The 19802-nt window shown below is 42.3% G+C and overlaps 1 protein-coding gene across 1 annotated transcript in view; it reads left to right on the top strand.

Annotated features, from left to right (window-relative positions):
* STK32B (serine/threonine kinase 32B) overlaps positions 1-19802 on the top strand; it is a 348151-nt gene that overhangs the window by 161483 nt on the left and 166866 nt on the right. Inside the window, exon 5 of the mRNA XM_056555131.1 lies at positions 2123-2160. Coding sequence (XP_056411106.1) covers positions 2123-2160 — 38 coding nt within the window. The remainder of the gene's footprint in view (positions 1-2122; positions 2161-19802) is intronic.

Raw genomic sequence — 19802 nt, 5'->3', positions numbered from 1 at the left:
TCATCAGGCCCCGGAGCGAACATCGCTCCGGGTCTGATGACTGCCGATCACGGGGCGGAGTATCGTGACATCATGGCTCCGCCCCCATGTGGCATCATGCTCCACTCCCTCAATGTTATTCTATAGCAGCGGACGAGACAGCTGTCTCGCCCCTGCCATAGACTTGCGTTGAGGGGGCGGAGCGTGATGACACACGGGGGCGGAGCTGTGACGTCACGATCACCGGCCCCGTCATCAGACACGGAGCGGATGTTCAGTCCGGGGCCTGATGAGAGCGGGATGCTGTGTGTGAGATCGCGGGGGTCCCCAGTGGCGGGACCCCGCGCAATCAGGCAACTTATCCCCTATCCTTTAGATAGGGGATAAGTTGTCAGCATGGTAGTACCCCTTTAAATTCCCTATGCACTGAGCTCCCCTAGTGGTGGCTGCAGGAAAATACTATGGCTCTCTGTGAGAAGCTGGTGGACATAGGGGTCCCGTAGCAGCAACATCGTCTACGTCTATGGTGACAAATACTGTTAATGGAAAAAATAAGGCTTGTTTTACTGCCCCCCACATGAATACAAGGGCAGTGGGTTGTATGTTTTTATGCTCTCTCTAAAACCCTTGGTGTGCTGCTTTCCATACCCACACCGCTGGGGTTATTCTAGGCTTGAGATAATGTAATTGCTTTCTCCAGACGCAGCTTGACAGAACTCCCCTCCCACATCATTCGCCTGCAAAACCACTTATTGTTACAATTGAGATGTATTATACATTGCTATTTTGTATCGGTGGGAAGCTCCGCATGCATATTAACTGAACATTATTTTACAAGTTAAGTGATATTAATGTCAAACAAACCCAATATGGTTCCTTCCTACTTATTTCCAATCCACTAATTTTCCGACGGCTTTAATTGTGTTTTGTGAGGACTAGAAATGGACTCATTATTATTTATAAGGAGAACATAAAATAACAATCTGGGAAACAAAATAGACTTTTCTGCCACTCAAAGTTCTACTATATATGTGACGGTGAACACTAGAGAAATGCATAGAGAACACCAAGGAATATGAGTACCCTGAAACCCAGGAAGTGAAATCACTTTTAACATATATTCCCAAAAATGCGAGGGGGTAGGACTGGCTCCCAAAATACCAGAGAATTCCCCAGGGGGCCCAGATCCTCACGCAATAAGGCTATTTCTATATGGACATTCTGCAGACAGGAGGCCCTGGCAGAACAGGCCAGCACTAGGACCACTCGGAAATGCAGATTTAATTTGAATTAGAATTTTCATGCAGATTCCGCAGAAAAAATTGACATGTAAATTCATTCTGCGGAGGCCGAAATCTAAATTTCCACAGTAGATGTTTTTGTTGCAGAAATTCTGCCGCGTGCACGGTGCAGTAGAATCCAACGGAAAGCAATAGGACTCTGCTATAATGGAATTTCCTAGCAGAATTTTTCCCTCCAATTCTGCTCGGAAATTCACAACACAACATAAGTATGTATGTTCTAGCATTACTTCTAAATGGAAGTTAAGTCAAACCTAATTCACCCACTTATTCTAGTGTGGACAGTTATCTCTGAAGTCCTATGCAAGTCTATGGGACTTCCGTTACATGATCGTTTTATTCTCAGGCTGCAGAGATTGTCCGGGACTTTTAAACATCCTGAGGACTGTTCGGCAGGCAGGTGCAGAGAATAGTTAGTGCAGAACAGGAAATGAGCAAGCGATATGAGGTCGAAATATCAAGAAGGGATACGAGGTCAAAATATAAGGACAGGATTCGAGATCAAAATACAAGGGCAGGATAAGAGGTCGGGATATGATGATGGATTATGAGGTCTGGATATGAGAACATGATATAATGACGGGATATGAGGACAGGATATGATGATGGAATATAAGGACATGATATGAGGACAGGATATGAGGGCATAGTTATAAGCCTACTGCTATGAAGCTTGTGGACAAGGGTTCTTTATGGGACAAGCCCTCTCAGCCCAGATCCATATCCAGCATAAAAAATCACAAAGTTCATTTGAGTTGGGAATTAGATGTAAATGTGTAAATGAAGTTAAACAATTGCCATCCTAAAATGCTCATTATGGATTTTGCTGTGTTTTCTTACAGGGATATCAAGCCCGACAATATCCTGCTGGATGAACATGGTAAATAAAATCTATTGTGAATTATTCTACCTATACAGATACACTTAAAGAGGTACTACTGTGGAAAACCTTTTTTTTTATCAACTGGTGCTAGAAAGTTAAACAGATTTGTAAATTATTTCTATTAAAAAATCATAATCCTTCCAGTACTTTTTAGGGGCTGTATACTACAGAGGAAATGTTTAACTTTTTGGATTTCTCTTATGTCATGACCTCAGTGCTCTCTGCTGACCTCTGCTGTCCAGTTTAGGAACTCTCCAGAGCAGCATATGTTTGCTATGGGGATTTTCTCCTGCCCTGGGCAGTTCCTAAAATGAACAGCAGAGGTCAGCAGAGAGCACTGTGGTCGTGACATAAGAGAAATCCAAAAAGATAAACATTTCCTCTTTAGTATACAGCCCCTAAAAAGTACTGGAAGGATTAAGATTTTTTTTATAGAAGTAATTTACAAATCTGTTTAACTTTCTGGTACCAGTTGATAAAAAAAAAAAAAAAAAAAAGGTTTTACACGATAGTATCCCTTTAAGTTTTTCAGTGTTTTTATAATGGTGTTAACAGCGGCAAAACATAAAATATCTCAGAACCTGAAATCATCATAAAACTGAGGAATTTATAGGAATAAATAAACTATTGCGTTGTTTATAGTCACTGAAGCTTCGCCACAGGGTTTAGAGAAATGAACTAATGTGTATTCCTAATGTGTCCCCAGGGGTCAATAATTCCTATCTTCATTGCCTTGGCACATTTACTCTGGGTAATGCCGCCAGGGGAAAAAGCTGTTCATATTTATTTTGGGCCAAATTGACTTTTTTTCACATGTAAATAATTTTATCATTCACTCAAAGTAACATCTGTCTAATAGGAAACAATTGTTGCTGTCAAGAATTTTATCAGTAGATATTATAAAATGTTGTAAATACGGTACCAATGCATAGTAAAATGTGAAAAGAATTAAATTATACATAGTGTGTAAGTGAACATTCAGCCATCAACAACTCTTCCTGATCTACAGTATAGAGTTCTATGCTGATGATTTTTTTTTCCATGTATATTTAGAACAGCTGGACACCATTTTCTTTAGGGCCAACTCCAAATCGAGTGCACTAGATAACTAGATAGGGTGTATGGGATAACTATATACTGAATATACACAGACCACAGTTATGCAACAGTTTGCAGGAAGCTCCCTCTAGTGGTGTTTGCAGGCTGCCAAAATATTAGCTCTGAGGTTAAATTTTCACGCAACTTATTTATGGCTCAAAATCTGCTTTGGTAGTATTTTTTTTTCTAGAAATTGGTGTTTTTTTTTCATTCTACAGACTTCTAAAGGTGGGAAAAAATTTCAGAAAAAAACTGTATGTATGTATATTAGCAGTTACAATTCTTCAATGGAAATCCTTGAGTTTGAAAGAATCACATGACGAAATAAGAAAAAGGCAGGGAAAAAACACATGCCCAAAAAAAAAAGCCACTATTAATACACATTATTGTTGGAAAAACAAAAACTGAAATATGGGGGAGATAAATGAGGGGAAGTTTTGCCATGGCTTTTTTTTTTCAGGCCAGAAAAATCATGTGGAAAAGAACAAAACGATCCAGCGCTAAAGAAATTCCAGCTTTGTTGAATCCTCTTTAAAACCAGCATGGCAGAACACACTTAATGTAGTCTGAGCTATCTTGACGCATTTCAAGCGCATGCGCTCGAAACGCGTCAAGTTGCTCAGACTATATGAAGTGTGTTCTGCCATGCTGGTTTTAAAGAGGATTCAATAAAGCTGGAATTTCTTTAGCGCTGGATCGTTTTGGTCTTTTCTTCATTGTTGAACACGCAGAGCCTATGTGAGGATCCATGCACGAGCTTTCCTGTAGAAAAATCATGTGTCTGATCGTATCCGAACTTGAGACAGATAAAAAGGCTGTTGGACGTAAACACAAAATTGATTCTTCATTGTAACTGAATAGTCAACCATTATAAGTGCTAAAGTGATAAACACCAAGACCCTTTGGTCATTGAAGGGGTTATCCAGGAATAGAAAATAGAGCTAATTTCTTCCAAAAACAGCTCCACACCCACAGGGCCACATAAAATGTTGTCAATACCTAAAACCACTAAACTTGAAGATTCACAACCCATGAGTGCCCACGAATGGCAGCCAGGAACCCTCCATTATTAATTGTTCCATTGTCTCTGTCTAGTTATATGCTCCATCAATGACATTTAAAACCCCAACACCCCTGAATAGTGCTGACTAGGGGTAACCCATGATCAGCCAAGCCCTCTATACAGGCTCGTCGCTAAAGGACAGGCAAACCAAGCAATTGCTTGGGGCCCTGAGCTGGCCTGGGGCCCCAAGCAGAGCCGGTGCTTGTTGTGCTTCCTATAAGGCTACAGCTGCCTGAGCGCTCTATAGAGAGCCTCAGCCAGCTGCAGCACTCCTGGCAGGGCTGGACTGGCCATCGGGAACACCGGGCAAACCGTCCTCCTGCCCCTATGGGCCGGATCGGCAGTTCGCCCTGTTGGCCGGCCAGGCCAGCAGTGCAAAAGCCTGGAGCGGGAGGCAAAGACTAAAGCCTCTCAGCCTCCAGCTCCTATTTTTGTGCCCGGCTCACCTGTAGTTGCCGGGAACTCAGGATGTCCTCGCCCGAGTTAAGTGCCCTACAGCTACGCACGTCGGCCTCGTATTGATGTTCGCTCACGTCACGCTCACAGAATTCAAGGGCCGGCTTTACTACGTCCTGACGCCGGCCCTAGGTATTCTGAGAGCATGATGTGAGCGAACATCATTACCGGGCGTAGCTGTGCAAGCCCATATCTGGGGAAGGTTCTGCCCTGAATTCCCGGCAACTGCAGAGATACCAGCCTGGGGGTCTAATCTAGGGGTACTACCTGCCTACTGGGGGGAGGTGGATAATCTGGGGGTACTACCTTCCTACTAGGGGGGTTATCAGGGGGTACTTGCTTCCTACTGGGGGGGAGTGGGTTAATATGGGGGGTACTACCTGCCTACTGGAGGGGAGGGGTTAATCTGGGGCTGTAGGCTTTGTGTGCGTAAGGTGTGGAAGGGGGGGGGGGGCTCTATGTCTATTTTGCTTGGGGCCCCCAAATTCCTTCAAACAGCCCTGCCTCTATATGCTAACGCTCTGAACAAGTGCCCTATTGGCAGAGGGCATCTTTAAAGTACCATACATCAGAAGCCATTTTCTATTTAACCTCTTCAGGACGCCGGGCGTATGCATACGCCCTGCATCCCGAGTCCTTAAAGACGTGGGGCGTAAGCATAAGCCCGTGGGAATTCCGGTCCCCGCCGCTAGCCGGTTGGGGACCGGACCGCCCGCTGAAATCATTCAACAGGCATCCCGGCACACCGCCGAGGGGGGTCCTGAGACACCCCCCTCCCCCATGTCGGCGATCGCAGAAAATCGCATGTCAATTCAGACATGTGATTTTCTGCTCTTCCGGGCTGATCGGGTCTCTGGTGACCCGATCACCCGGAAAATAGGGTTGTTCGGAGCTGTCAGTGACAGCCCCGATCATCCTGAGGGATAGGTGCGAGGTTGCAGTGCTGCAATCTCCTCCTATGTCCTGCCATTGGTCAGAACTGATTCTGACCAATGGCAGCGCAGGACAGTGGGTTGCCATGGCAACCCCTGTTCTGCCCACCCCTGGATGTCGGGCAGAACAGGGGGAGAAGATTGAGGCCGGTACCTGCAAAGAAGATGGAGCAGGTAGGGAAACGAAGGTGGGGGGGGGGGTAAAGGAAGGGGGCAGTAAGCGATATTTACTGCTGCCCTTCCTAGTGGGTGGCAAACTGCAACTCCCAGCATGCCCAGACAGCCTTTGGCTGTCTGGGCATGCTGGGAGTTGTAGTTTTGCAACATCTGGAGGGTCACAGTATGGAGACCACTGTTACAGTGGTGCCCAAACGGTCGTCCTCCAGATGTTGCCAAACTACAACTCTCAACATGCCTAGACTGCCAAGGCATGCTGGGAGTTGTAGTTCTGTAACATCTGTCCCTTCAGATTTTGCAATTTTCATGACATTTTTGAAAATTGAAGCCCTCTAATTTTTTCAAAAAGTGAAAATTTGTCCTTTTTATGATGTCAACATAAAGTGGACATATTGTATTTGTGAATAAAAATTAAATTTATTTGGAATATCCTTTTTCCTTACAAGCAGAGAGCTTCAAAGTTAGAAAAATGCTAAATTTTCAAAATTTTCATGAAATTTTGGGATTTTTCACCAAAAATGGATGCAAGTAACTAGAGATGAGCGAACTTACAGTAAATTCGATTCGTCACGAACTTCTCGGCTCGGCAGTTGATGGCTTTTCCTGCATAAATGAGTTCAGCTTACAGGTGCTCCCGTGGGCTGGAAAAGGTGGATACAGTCCTAGGAGACTCTTTCCTAGGAATGTATCCACCTTTTCCAGCCCACCGGAGCACCTGAAGGCTGAACTAATTTACGCAGGAAAAGTCATCAACTGCCGAGCTGAGAAGTTCGTGACGAATCGAATTTACTGTAAGTTCGCTCATCCCTACAAGTAACGACTAAAATTTACCACCAAAATAAAGTAGAATATGTCACGAAAAAACTCAGAATCTGGATATTCGATAAAAGCGTTTTAAAGTTATTAATGCGTAAAGCGACGGTGGTCAGAATTGCGAAAAAGAGCTCAGTCCTTAAAGGGGTATTCCAGGCAAAAACTTTTATATATATATCAACTGGCTCCGGAAAGTTAAACAGATTTGTAAATTACTTCTATTAAAAAATCTTAATCCTTCCAATAGTTATTAGCTTCTGAAGTTTTCTGTCTAACTGCTCAATGATGATGTCACGTCCCGGGAGCTGTGCATGATGGGAGAATATCCCCATAGGAGCTGAACAGCTCCCGGGACGTGAGTCATCAGAGAGCAGTTAGACAGAAAACAACAACTCATTTTCAGAAGCTAATAACTATTGGTAGGATTAAGATTTTTTTAATAGAAGTAATTTACAAATCTGTTTAACTTTCCGGAGCCAGTTGATATATAAAAAAAAGTTTTGGTCTGGAATACCCCTTTAAGGTGAAAAAGGGCTGCGTCCTTAAAGGGTTAAGCTAACCATTTGTTAACAACATATTTTGGCTTGATTTTAGACCAATGTTCTATGGCATTTAATCTCAATAAAAGGGTATGTTTACATGGAGCTGATATGCTGCAGATTTTGACTTCCATATTGAAATTATTTGGGAAAATTTGTAACAAACCTGCAGTCAACATGCCACGCGTCAGCAACATTTCAGTCCTGAGTGGACCCTTACAATGTATTAATACTATGCAGTGTGTGTACAATTATAACTGCACAGATTAAAGGGGTACTCATGTGGAAAACAACTGTTTTTAAACTCAGCTGGCGCCAGAAAGTTATACAGATTTGTAAGTTATTTCTATTTAAAAATCTTACTCCAGTACTTATCAGCTGCTGTATGCTCCAGAGGAAGTTGTGCAGTTTTTTCCAGTTTGACCACAGTGCTCTCTGCTGACACCTCTGTCCATGTCAGTAACTGTCCAGAGCAGGAGCAAATCCCCATAGTAAACCTCTCCTGCTCTGGAAAGTTCCTGATATGGGCAGAGGTGTCAGGAGAGAGCACTGTGGTCAGACTGGGAAGAACTATACCACTTTCTCTGGAGCATACAGCAGCTGATGTAAAGTGATGTAATTTACAAATCTGGATAACTTTCTGTCCCCAGTTGATTTAAAAAATTGTACCCCTTTAAGGTATGAATAAAGTGGAAATGTACATGATCTGGATAGATTGATAATGGGAATTATAATGATCATTTTCTCTGATGGGCTTAAGAGTCCTCAGTCCAATACAGATTAAAACTTTGGAATTTGTTAGAATATAAAAAATGATAGGGCATAATCTCTAGATGCTAAATGATATTATCATAGTTTCTCCTCTAAGAGACCTCATGGTCTGACATGTGCTCGATTTACTCTTGATCATCCACCATTCCCTCCTCACCTCCATACAGGAGAGCAGAGGAGAAGTTATCAATTAAACATGTGAATGAGCACAGCATTTCTGCCGTACCTTGACATTAACTTCAAGTGCACGTTCAGTCACCAGCCAACACCTACAATAGGATGAGACTGGAAGAATTTCTCAAGAGTACAGTCTGTCACAATCACATATCACTTGCTATCCAGAAATAAACAGGCCTCATTTATATAAAAGGAAAGCGATAACATTGCGCTTAATTGGCGACTTTCTGTCACAACAGAATAAACTGATATTTAAGAAGAAGGGGTTGAATAGATCAGATTCCTTATATTGCTTCTGGTTGCTCTGCAGCAGCTGATTTTGGTTCATATTAGTGAACCGATATTTCTGTCTTTTATTGGGGTACTCCACTGCCCCAGCTGTCACGCCCCCTCCATAGACTTGCATTGAGGGGGCACAGCGTGATGTCACATGGGGGCGGAGCCATGACGTCACTATGCTCCGTCCCTGTGATTGCCAGTAATCAGACCCGGAGCGAGCACGCTCTGGGGGTTGATTCTAACAGGGTGGATAGGGGATAAGATGTCTTAGCGCCGGAGTACCCCTTTAGAGCATCTATCAAGTGTGAGAGTGTAGGAATCGTTGTGGACAACCACTCACGTAGAAGGAGTAACTTACCCTAGCTTGCACAATGACTGAGTGTGCTATGGGTGGAAGATGTTCATAAGAGTAGGTACTCCCCAATCCATAAACTGAAATTTGAAAAAGAGCTTCATGATGGATAATTCTCCAATTCATGTACTAACCTTGTTTAAGAGAGATGAGACTTGATCCCAATAATTTATTGACTGTAGACAGTGCCACATACTATGATAAAGGTCTACTTTGTGATATTGCATTTTGGAAATGTTCCATTCTATGTGGGTTACTAGGGGCGGGAGATAGAGTAAAAGCATACATGGCATGTTGGATCAATTTTAATTGAGTCTCCCGCCATTTTTCATTGTGGACATGTGTTCTAAAATCTTCCCAGCCTCCAGCCTATTAAGATGTGAGTGGATAAGTCTAGAATTTTGGCCCATTTCGCTCCCACCATTTTAGTAGAAGAGGGCACATACCATTTGCGTTACGTGCGTATAGAAATGGACCTGTGGTCTGTGGACATTAAATGGTGTCAAAATCATTTGATGAAAGTTCTTTGGAGACATCTTCCAATTTGGAAGTTAGATATGCTCAAAGCTGACCGTATTGTAAAAAATGTGTTAAGGGAATATCATATTGGTCATGCAGCTCCCTCAAGGAAAACCAAGTCTTCCCGGGTATGTTCATAAGGTTTTCCAGAATACCGATAACCCTTTGTTTCCACAGAGTGAAAAGTGCATTCATTATCTGAACCCTCAAAATCAGGAGTATGCCATGGTGATAGGTGTTTAGAGCGTGTGTGGGAGAGGCACAGTTTCTTTCCGATGTCCTTCCAGGTAGCTATTGTGTCCCGGAAAAGTAGGGATCGTTTGATGACCGGTGGCAACGAGGAGAAGGAACAGTGTAGTAATGCCTGCATATTGTGACTAAAAAACAGTATTGGAATAATAAGATGTTTCGTGAAAACAGTCCATTATATGTCGCATTAGTCACGCTAGATTATATCCTCTGATGTCTGGGAATTCCTCTCCCCCATCCCAAACCGACAACATAAGAGTTTTGAGGGCAATCCTCGGCTTTTTCCCCGCCCAGATGAATTTTGTGAATGTTGAGGTCAGGGACTTGTTCAATGAGGAGGGGAATTGTTTGTGGTGGATATAGCAGCTTTGCAAAATTGCACATTTTTTAAAGGTGGCATCGGCCTAATAGGCATTGTGTCAATGATGCAACTCACTTTGTATTTTGGATATCAACGGTGGATAATTGAGGGTATATAACAATTGAGGTGTCTTCCCTATCTTCATGCCCAAATAAGTGATATCTTGTGATGCAATTGGTATCCTTTAAGACTGTAAAGCCATTAGATATGAAGTAGAAGGCCATCTAAGGGGCAATAGAGTAGATTTATGAGAATGAATGTGGTAGCCTGAGTAAGCCCTAAAATGCTTCAAAGTATCTAGTATTTTGGGAATGGCTTCTACTGGATCTGCTAGGTATAATATAACATTAGCAAACAAGGATACACGGGGTTCCCCCTCTCCCACCCACACACCTGTAAAGACTGCCGGAGAAGATGAAAATCTTGCTAACGGCTCCAAAGCAAGGTCAAACAGCAGGGGAGTGAGTGGGCATCCTTGCAGTGTACCCTTATAAAGGGGGAAGGCCAGTGACAAAAAGCCTGGAAGATCTTTTCTAGATTTAGGTGAGGTATATAAAGCTTTTAAGAGGTTACGAAACACCCCTGTGACATTCATGGCATCCAGCACCGCGTGAAGCCAAGACCAGCTGACATTATCAAAAGCCTTTTCGGTATCTAATGTTAATAACGCTGGACAGCCCGTATGGGAGGAGCTATGCTGGACTGTGTCTAGAACCGTTAACACCGTGCGAATATCAAGTACTGAACAGTTGCAGATAAATCCTGTTTGGACTGGGGATATTAAGGAGGGGAGTACATGGGATAGTCTATCTGCCATTATTTTTTAGATTAATTTGCAATCCACATTTATCAATGAAAGAAGTCTGGGTCCAGCAGGTATCTATTAGGTTTAGGTAGGAGTCTGATATGAGATGTGGACGCTGAATCCGGCATAGTATCACCTTCCAATACCTTATTCTATAAATCTGACAGGGTAGGAGAAATCTGGTCTTGGAGTATTTTATAGAACTAATAACTAATATGCAACAATAGCGCTATAGTACGGATATCATGGTGTGCCCAGATGTGCTGCTTATCTAAAGTGTACGTTCCCGTATATCGTACACAATATAAAGATATCTAAAATACAATAATTTAGTAAGCGCTAAATGGGACTTAAATGGGAAGATAGTTATCAAATTGGTTAAATACGTGTACAAGAATGAAGAAAAAATGCATACCCATATATAATTATGATAGGTAGCTATGCTGACATTGGCCAAAGTGGATAAATGGAGGTCTTATAAAAAAAATGGCTGCAGGGAAAAAATTGTATTAATATAGTGATTATTTTAAAGCAATTTAAATGAATATATATGAACTACCTGTAAATTGTACTTGTACAGTGGTATATATAAATTGATAGTTGTTTGCTGAATAAAAACGATGGTATACTGCAGTACATAGGTGAGACACTAATTGGTAAGAACAAAAAAGGCATCTGTTAGTGCATACAGGTGCTGGTAAGTTGAGTGATGTTCACTTTGTCCAAAATACTATATTTGCAGTGTCAGGGTCTGGAGTGGTATGCAGGGATGACACAGGTAGTGGATCCTCTATGTCAGTGAGGTGATGGTGTGGGCCGTACCAGGGGAACGGAATCTAAAGGGTTACTGGTTTTCACCAGAGCCCGCTGCAAAGCGGGATGGACTTGCTGCGGTAGGTAACCCCCAGGTCGTTCCACCCAATAGCGACTCAACCTCACTGACTGCTGAGTCAGGCAGGGTACAGAAGGACTAGGCAAAAGGCAAGGTCAGACGTAGCAGAAGGTCAGGGCAGGCAGCAACGGTTCGTAGTCAAGGGCAACGACAAGGGTCTGGATACACAGGCAAAGGACACACGGGAACGCTTTCACTGGCACAAGGCAACAAGATCCGGCAAGGACAGGAAGGGGAATTTTTTTTTTTATAATGTGGAAGTGTTTGGTACTGATTGGGCCAGGCACCAATTAATGGTGCACTCGCCCTTTAAATTTCAGACCGCCTGGACAGGACAGCAGGAGGACGGGACAGGTGAGATGATTGGGATGCGACCCGCGAGTGGGCGCGTTCTGCTACGCGGATCGCATGCCCGTCGGTGATAACAGTGCAGCGCTCTGACCGGGGGGGATGCCGCGGGTCTGACTGGGGCACTGCACGCAGAAGAATGCCGCGAGCGCTACGGGGAGGAGCAGGGACCCGGAGCTCTTGGCGTAACATGCAGTTTTGATGTGCTTTTTTCATACGATGCAGGTATTCCAGTTGTAGATTGGAAAGAGATGCCTGTGTCCAGGATCATGAGGGTAAAACGGAAGAACGCCCCGGACGGTGGCGTCTGGACCGTACCTCGCTCACTTCGTAATCAGTCCGGTGATCTTGGACCGTCAGTGGTGACGTCACTACTGGTGCCTTGGAGGTGCACAATGCTATCCTACGCGTTTCAGAAACTTGGATATGGTTTCCTTCATCGGGGATGGTATGTGTACGATCCCTACTTCCTTATAACCTGCGAGCAAGGTTACCTCCCATGATTCTGAATGGACACATATCTCTCCTTTTTCTTTTTCCACCAAAGTTTATAGAAAAGAAAAATCTCAAATTTGGAATTTAGCCCGTGGGGAATCATGGTGTTCATATCAAAAATCCATTTAGATTGCGCTCTGGAGAGTTGCGCTATATAGTTCCCTCCTCTCCAGTTAGGAATAATTTTTTCTATACTGAAAAAAGTGAATCCTTTAATTTCTTGTTCATGTTTTTCCTTATAGTGGGCTGATAAGGGATGAGCCATATATCCTATTTTTATATTATATGTGTGTTCACCCAACCTAGGTGATAATTGTCTTTTAGTGCGTCCTTTATATATTTTCCTACACGGACACTGGATACCATATATAACACCTGCCATTTTGCAGTTTATATGATCCTTTATTGTATATTCTACTTTTTCCTGTGGAATTATTGTTTTATAGATGGGACTTTTTTTTGCTGGCTGTGCACATTTTACAATATTTGCAAGGAAAAAAAACTTCCTTTAAAGGTAATTGTAATGATACCTATAAAAAAATAACGGGAAGGAAAAACAGGTATCATTACAATTACCTTTAAAGGAAAGTTTTTTTCCTTGCAAATATTGTAAAATCTGCACAGCCAACAAAAGTGTAAGTCCCTTCTATAAAATAACAATTCCACAGGAAAAAGTAGAATATACAATAAAGTATCATATAACCTGCAAAACGGCAGGTGTTATATATGGTATCCAGTGTCCGTGTAAGAAAATATATAAAGGACGCACTAAAAGACAATTATCAGCTAGGCTGGGTGAATACACATATAATATAAAAAGAGGATATATGGCTCATCCCTTATCAGCCCACTATAAGGAAAAACATGAACAAGAAATTAAAGGATTCATTTTTTTCGGTATTGAAAAAATTATTCCTAACGGGAGAGGAGGGAACTATATAGCGCAACTCTCCAGAGCGAAATCTAAATGGATTTTTGATATGAACACCATGATTCCCCACGGGCTAAATTCCGAATTTGAGATTTTTGGTTTTCTATAAACTATGGTGGAAAAAGAAAAAGGAGAGATACGTGTCCATTCAGAATCATGGGAGGTAACCTTGCTCGCAGGTTATATAAGGAAGTAGGGATCGTACACATAGGAAAATAGTGTTGAGCGGCATAAGCGATATTCGAATTCGCGATATTTCACGAATATATGGACGAATATTCGTCATATATTCGCTAAATTCGCATATTTGTAATATTCTCGTTATATTTTCCAATATGCAAATATTTGCTTATGCAAAAATTAGCATAAACAAAAATTCACATATGCGAAAATTAGCATATGCAAATTTTAACATATTCGAAAATTTGTACGCCAGTCTCACACAGTAGTATTAGAGCCTTCTTTACACCACACAAGCTGGAAGCAGAGATGGATGATCACTGTGATGTGTACTGTGAAGAAAAAAAAAATTCATAATTGCGAATATATAGTGCTATATTCACGAATATTCGCAAATTTGCGAATATGTGATATTCGAGAATAAAATTAGCTTTGCGAATATTCGCGAGCAACACTAGAAGGAAACCATATCCAAGTTTCCGAAACGGGTAGGATAGCATTGCGGACCTCCGAGGCACCAGTAATGATGTCACTACTGACCGTCCAAGATCACCGGACTGACCGCGAAGTGAGCGAGGTTCAGTCGAGATGCCACCGGCCGGGGCGTTCTCCCGTTTTACCCTCACGATCCTGGACACAGGCATCTCTTTCCATTCTACAACTGGAATACCAGTATCGTATGAAAAAAGCACATCAAAACTGCAAGTATAGTATTTTGGACAAAGTGAACATCACTCAACTTACCAGCACCTGTATGCTCTAACAGACACCTTTTTTATTCTTACCAATTAGTGTCTCACCTAAATACTGCAGTATACCATCGTTTTTATTCAGCAAACAACTATCAATATATATATACCATTGTACAAGTACAATTTACAGGTAGTTTATATATATTGATTTAAATTGCTTTAAAATATTCACTATATTAATACAATTTTTTTTCCTGCAGCAATTTTTTACCAATCATAATTATATATGGGTATGCATTTTTTCTTCATTCTTGTACACATATTTAACCAATTTGATAACTATCTTAAAGTCCCATTTAACACTTACTAAATTATTGTATTTTTTAGAACTACCCTGTAAAGCCATCAGGGCCCAGCGCCTTAGAATTTTTAAGATCTCGAATGGCCTGTTTAACTGTGTCAGGACTGATTTGTGCATTGAGTTGAACTAATTGCTCCTCTGACAAATGTGGTAATGAGACCTTTTGGAGCAATGTATCTGTAGGCAGTGTGGAAGGAGTAGTGTTTGCATAAAAGCTGGAATAATAACGGTCCATGTAAGTTACTATGGCACGAGGATCTGTAATTAGTTCACCTTCAGAACTTTTAAGAGTTAAAAGGTGTGGAGGGGGACATTGTCCCTTTGCTGAATTTGCTAGGAGTCGGACAGATTTATTACCAAATCAGTGTAGAAGTGCTGTGAATTCTGCTTGATAGAAACATTCCCTCACTGCCAACCAGTCATCATATTCTCTTTTGGCATCTACCCATGCATGTTTATATACAGGAGTAGGTGAGGCAAGGAATGTAGTATATGCCTCTAAGTGCTTCACTCACTCTGGAATATTTGGCTGTCAACTCCATCTTTATCCCAGCTACATATGAAATTATATGTCCCCTTAAAACTGCTTTAGCTGTGTCCCAATATAAATAAGGATCATCTTTATGACGTTCATTATCCGATGCATACGCCAACTACCACCCTTGAATGAGCTGTGCAAAAGCATCGTCCTTATACAAGGCAACTGGGAACCTCCAAAATCACTGCCCTAGGGATAACGGTCTGCTAATACTAGAGATATGGGGGAATGATCTGATATGACCATATCTTCTATCTGAGACTCTAACACCAGGGAAGGGATGCTGTCAAGAACAATGACGTAGTCTATGCGTGACCAAGATGACTGGACACGTGAGTAAAATAAAATTTGTCGCTCCGTAGGGTGGTGCCTTGAGTCAATTAGGGAAGTGTGTGTCTGAAACAAAGACAATACCTGATGTCGCCTATCATCACCACCCTTGGGATAAGGTATCCTCACATTTGACCATCTGTCCTCTGCTTAACACTGTGTTAAAATCTCCCATCTACCTTTTCAGAAATCCGATCTAACAGAAGTCTAGACTCTAATGATGAAAAGAAACCAGTGTTATTAGTGTTTGGGTCATAAACATTATAGATTCTAACTGTACCACTAGGTGTTTCTAAGAGGAGAGAGTGAACTCTGCCCTCATCATTATGGTCAGAATGTAGAAGTTTGTGTTGCAAATGTTTAATAATTAGGGTAAGGACACCCGCTTTTCTGTCAATTGAGGGAGATCCTAACACTGTACCCACCCATAGTTTTTTCATACGAGGAAAGTCACATTCTGGCAAATGAGATTCCTGTAACAGGGCAATATTAGCTTTGAGTTTACGTAAAGGGCATAAAACCATCATGAGTTTTTGAGGGGAATGCAACCCCTTAATATTCCATGACACAATTCTCATAGTCAGTACCTCTGAGGAGTCGGAGACAAAAGAATAAGGTGGGAGGAGTCTGTGCAGTGTCTGTGGACAGATATCAGAACCTGAAACAAAAAAAAAGGTAAACACAACAGTACTAATAAAAGTACTAAACACATACCTCATAGCAACTGCCACTAAACATGGCCTAACTCAGCTCATGACGTCACTTCTTTCAGGGAGAGTACCAATGCCCGGCTGGCATAACTAATTGCAATAGGCCAGGCCCTAAAGAACAAAGGTCCAGGCCGTATTTGTTCAGTATAACCACCACAGAATTAAGAAAGGAAGGGTAAAGGTAGAAAAAGGGGAAGAAGATGACAGTTGATACAGATGGAGAAGGAGAAAGGAATAGACAACGGGAAAACAGGTATAAACTGGCAATAATATGCATAAAGAGCAAATCTAGCACATATTTCCTGCGCATATGTAAAATATAGCACACTCATGACCGAAAAATCCTCGGAATGTAGGAACCATTAGAAATATCAAAAAGAAAACTAATCACATCCAGCAAAGTCTATACAATCATATCTCAATAGGAACTCTATTGAGATAAGACACCTCAATATTAGAGGAGAATGATAGCAAGAGTATTACATGGTGAGTCAGGTGGAGAGTGTGCAGCAGACTGATCCTTAGTAGCTGGTAGAGGAGAAAGCACGTCATCACAGGATGTCCCAGGTGAAGATCACTGGAAGCCAGAAGGCTTAGCCGAAAATTGAGCTCTAGCTCGTCTGCGTTTCTTCTTCTCTGGACTAAAAAAGGCAGAGGTCATAAGTGGATCCATCTGTACGGAATCGTCCAGTAATTGAGTTGGGGGGGGGGGTCGCTAGGAGAGTAGAAAAAGGCATCAGCTTCTTTGGGTGTGTGGAAGACCCCATTCGATCCATCAGGTAACTGCACATGTAGTATTGCTGGATACCGTAGGCGGAATTTGATGCCTCGTTTAAAGAAGAAAGAGCAAATCACACTGAACGCCCTTCTGTGTTTAGTGACCTCCACGGAATCGACTGCAAACAGGCTGAGTTTATATCCTCTGAGAAGTAATGGCGTCTTTTGAGTGCTAAATGTACGCAATATCTCCTCCTTGTCATTGTAGTCTAGGTATCGCATGATAACTTGTCTGGGATGTGAGTCCATCTGAGAGTGTAGTTCTGTTGAGTAAGGCGGGGGGGGGGGGGCGCTTTGTGTGCCTGCTCCACTTGTTTTGGATGTTGGAGTCCCAAAGCCTCGGGCAGTTCCGTTTCGCACAGTTGCTGGAGCTATTGTGGTTTGATAGAGTCTGGCAATCCAACTAATAACTTGCGCCTGGATCTATTTTCTAAGTCCTCCATGCGGTCACGTAGTATAGCATTATCCACAATAAGAACTTAAAGGAGATGTCCGGTACGGACTATTCATATTCTATCCTGCCCGGGCTGCAAAAAAAGACAAAACAAACTTTCACTTACCTTCCTACTTTCCCCCGAGCTCCGCAACAGCTGATCGGTCGGCCGGGCTGTCTACTTCTACTTCCATTAGCCCGGGACGTCACATGGCACTTCAGCCTGTCACCAGCTGAGGCGGGAAGACGGAAGTAGACAGCCCAGCCGACGGATCAGCTGTTGCAGAGCTCCGGGGGAACGTAGGAAGGTAAGTGAAAGTTTGTTTTCTCTTTTTTTGCAGCCTGGGCAAGGTGGAATAGGAATAGTCCGTACCAGACATCTCCTTTAACCCCTTAAGGACCAGGGGTTTTTCCGTTTTTGCATTTTCGTTTTTTTCCTCCTTACCTTTAAAAAATCATAACTCTTTAAATTTTTCACCTAAAAATCCATATGATAACTTATTTTTCGCGCCACCAATTTTACTTTGTAATGACATCATTCATTTTACCCAAAAATCTACGGCGAAACGGAAAAAAAAATCAATGTGAGACAAAATTGAAAAAAACGCCATTTTGTAATTTTTGGGGGCTTCCGTTTCTACACAGTAAATTTTTCGGTAAAAATGACACCTTCGCTTTATTCTGTAGGTCCATACAGTTAACATGACACCCTACTTATGTAGGTTTGATTTTGTTGTACTTCTGGAAAAAATCAAAACTACATGCAGGAAAATGTATACGTTTAAAATTGTCATCTTCTGACCCCTATAACTATTTTATTTTTCCGCGTATGGGGCAGTATGAGGGCTTATTTTTTTTCAACGTGATCTGAAGTTTTTAGCGGTACCATTTTTGCATTGATAGGACTTATTGATCGCTTTTTATTCATTTTTTCATTATATAAAAAGTGACCAAAAATGCACTATTTTGGACTTTGGAATTTTTTTGCGCATGCACCATTGACCGTGCGCTTTAATTAACGATATATTTTTATAATTCGGACATTTCCGGACGCGGCGATACCACATATGTATATTTTTATTTTTATTTACACTGTTTTTTTTATGGGAATAGTGGGGTGATTCAAACTTTTACTAGGGGAGGTGTTAAATGATCTTTATTCACTTATTTTTTCCACTTTTTTTTGCAGTGTTATAGCTCCCATAGGGACCTATAACACTGCACACACTGATCTTTTACATTGATCACTGGTTTCTCATAAGAAACCAGTGATCGATGATTCTGCCGCTTGACTGCTCATGCCTGGACTTCAGGCACTGAGCAGTCATTTGGCGATCGGACAGAGAGGAGGCAGGTAGGGATCCTCCAGCTGTCATGTAAGCTGTTCGGGATGCCGCGATTTCGCCGCGGCTATCCCGAGCAGCTCCCTGAGCTAGCCGGCATGGTTTCACTTTCATTTTAGACGCGGCGTTCAACTTTGAACGCCGTGTCTAAAGGGTTAATAGCGGGTCGGACCCAGCCTCTAAAACGGCCGGGACCAGTGGCTAATAGCGCGCGGCATTGGTCACGGTGCCGCGCGCTATTAGCCACGGGTCCCGGCCGTGGCCCCGCGTTATAGATCGGGAGTGGACTCAGGGCGTACAGGTATGCCCTGGGTCCTTAACAGGTTAATGACTGTCACCAATGATGTAATGGTGTCCTCCACTGACTTTCTAAATAGTCGAGGTAAAGTCAGTTTGTAGAGCCTGTAGTGAGGCTGACAATGTAGCCACCATAGCTTCTTGTAGTTTAGGAAACAGTCTTTCTGCTGCAATTATTGCCAGTCTCTAGAAGTCTATATTATCTACAGCCTGAGGGGAGATACCTCTAGTCTCCATCACCGGCGTCACATCATCTGTGTAGCTGGAAAGAGCTCCAGTGTGGATGGGATCTGTACCTCCATATCAACTGCCGGGACAAAGGCATCCCGGGATCTTCTTCAGAATAAAAATTAACCTGCCAGCATTCCGGTGTTTCAGCTGCTACCGGAGGCAATATTTGTGCGGGTATATTGGTGTGGCAGGATTTGAGGAGAGCGCACAGTCAGAAGCCTCTGTTAGTGCGTCCTCACATCCCATTTTTTTTTTTACACAGTGTACTTTATGGTAAAACTGACATCTTTATTCACCATTCACCATGTGGGATCATAAATATTTCCACACGCAGGGATATCAAATATGTTTTTGTTTTCTTTTTTTCTTGTTTTTTTTTGGGAAAAATGTAAACAGGGAGGTAATTTACATTTGTATTGTATTCTTTTTTGAATATGTTAAAATAGTAATAACTCTTCCACAATTGATAACATCTCTGAGCTGTCACCTG

The sequence above is a fragment of the Hyla sarda genome, chromosome 1 (assembly GCF_029499605.1).
Source record: "Hyla sarda isolate aHylSar1 chromosome 1, aHylSar1.hap1, whole genome shotgun sequence".
Classification (NCBI taxonomy): domain Eukaryota; kingdom Metazoa; phylum Chordata; class Amphibia; order Anura; family Hylidae; genus Hyla; species Hyla sarda.
Note: the sequence above shows the minus strand (reverse complement) of the source record. Positions and strands in the feature narration are given on the sequence as shown.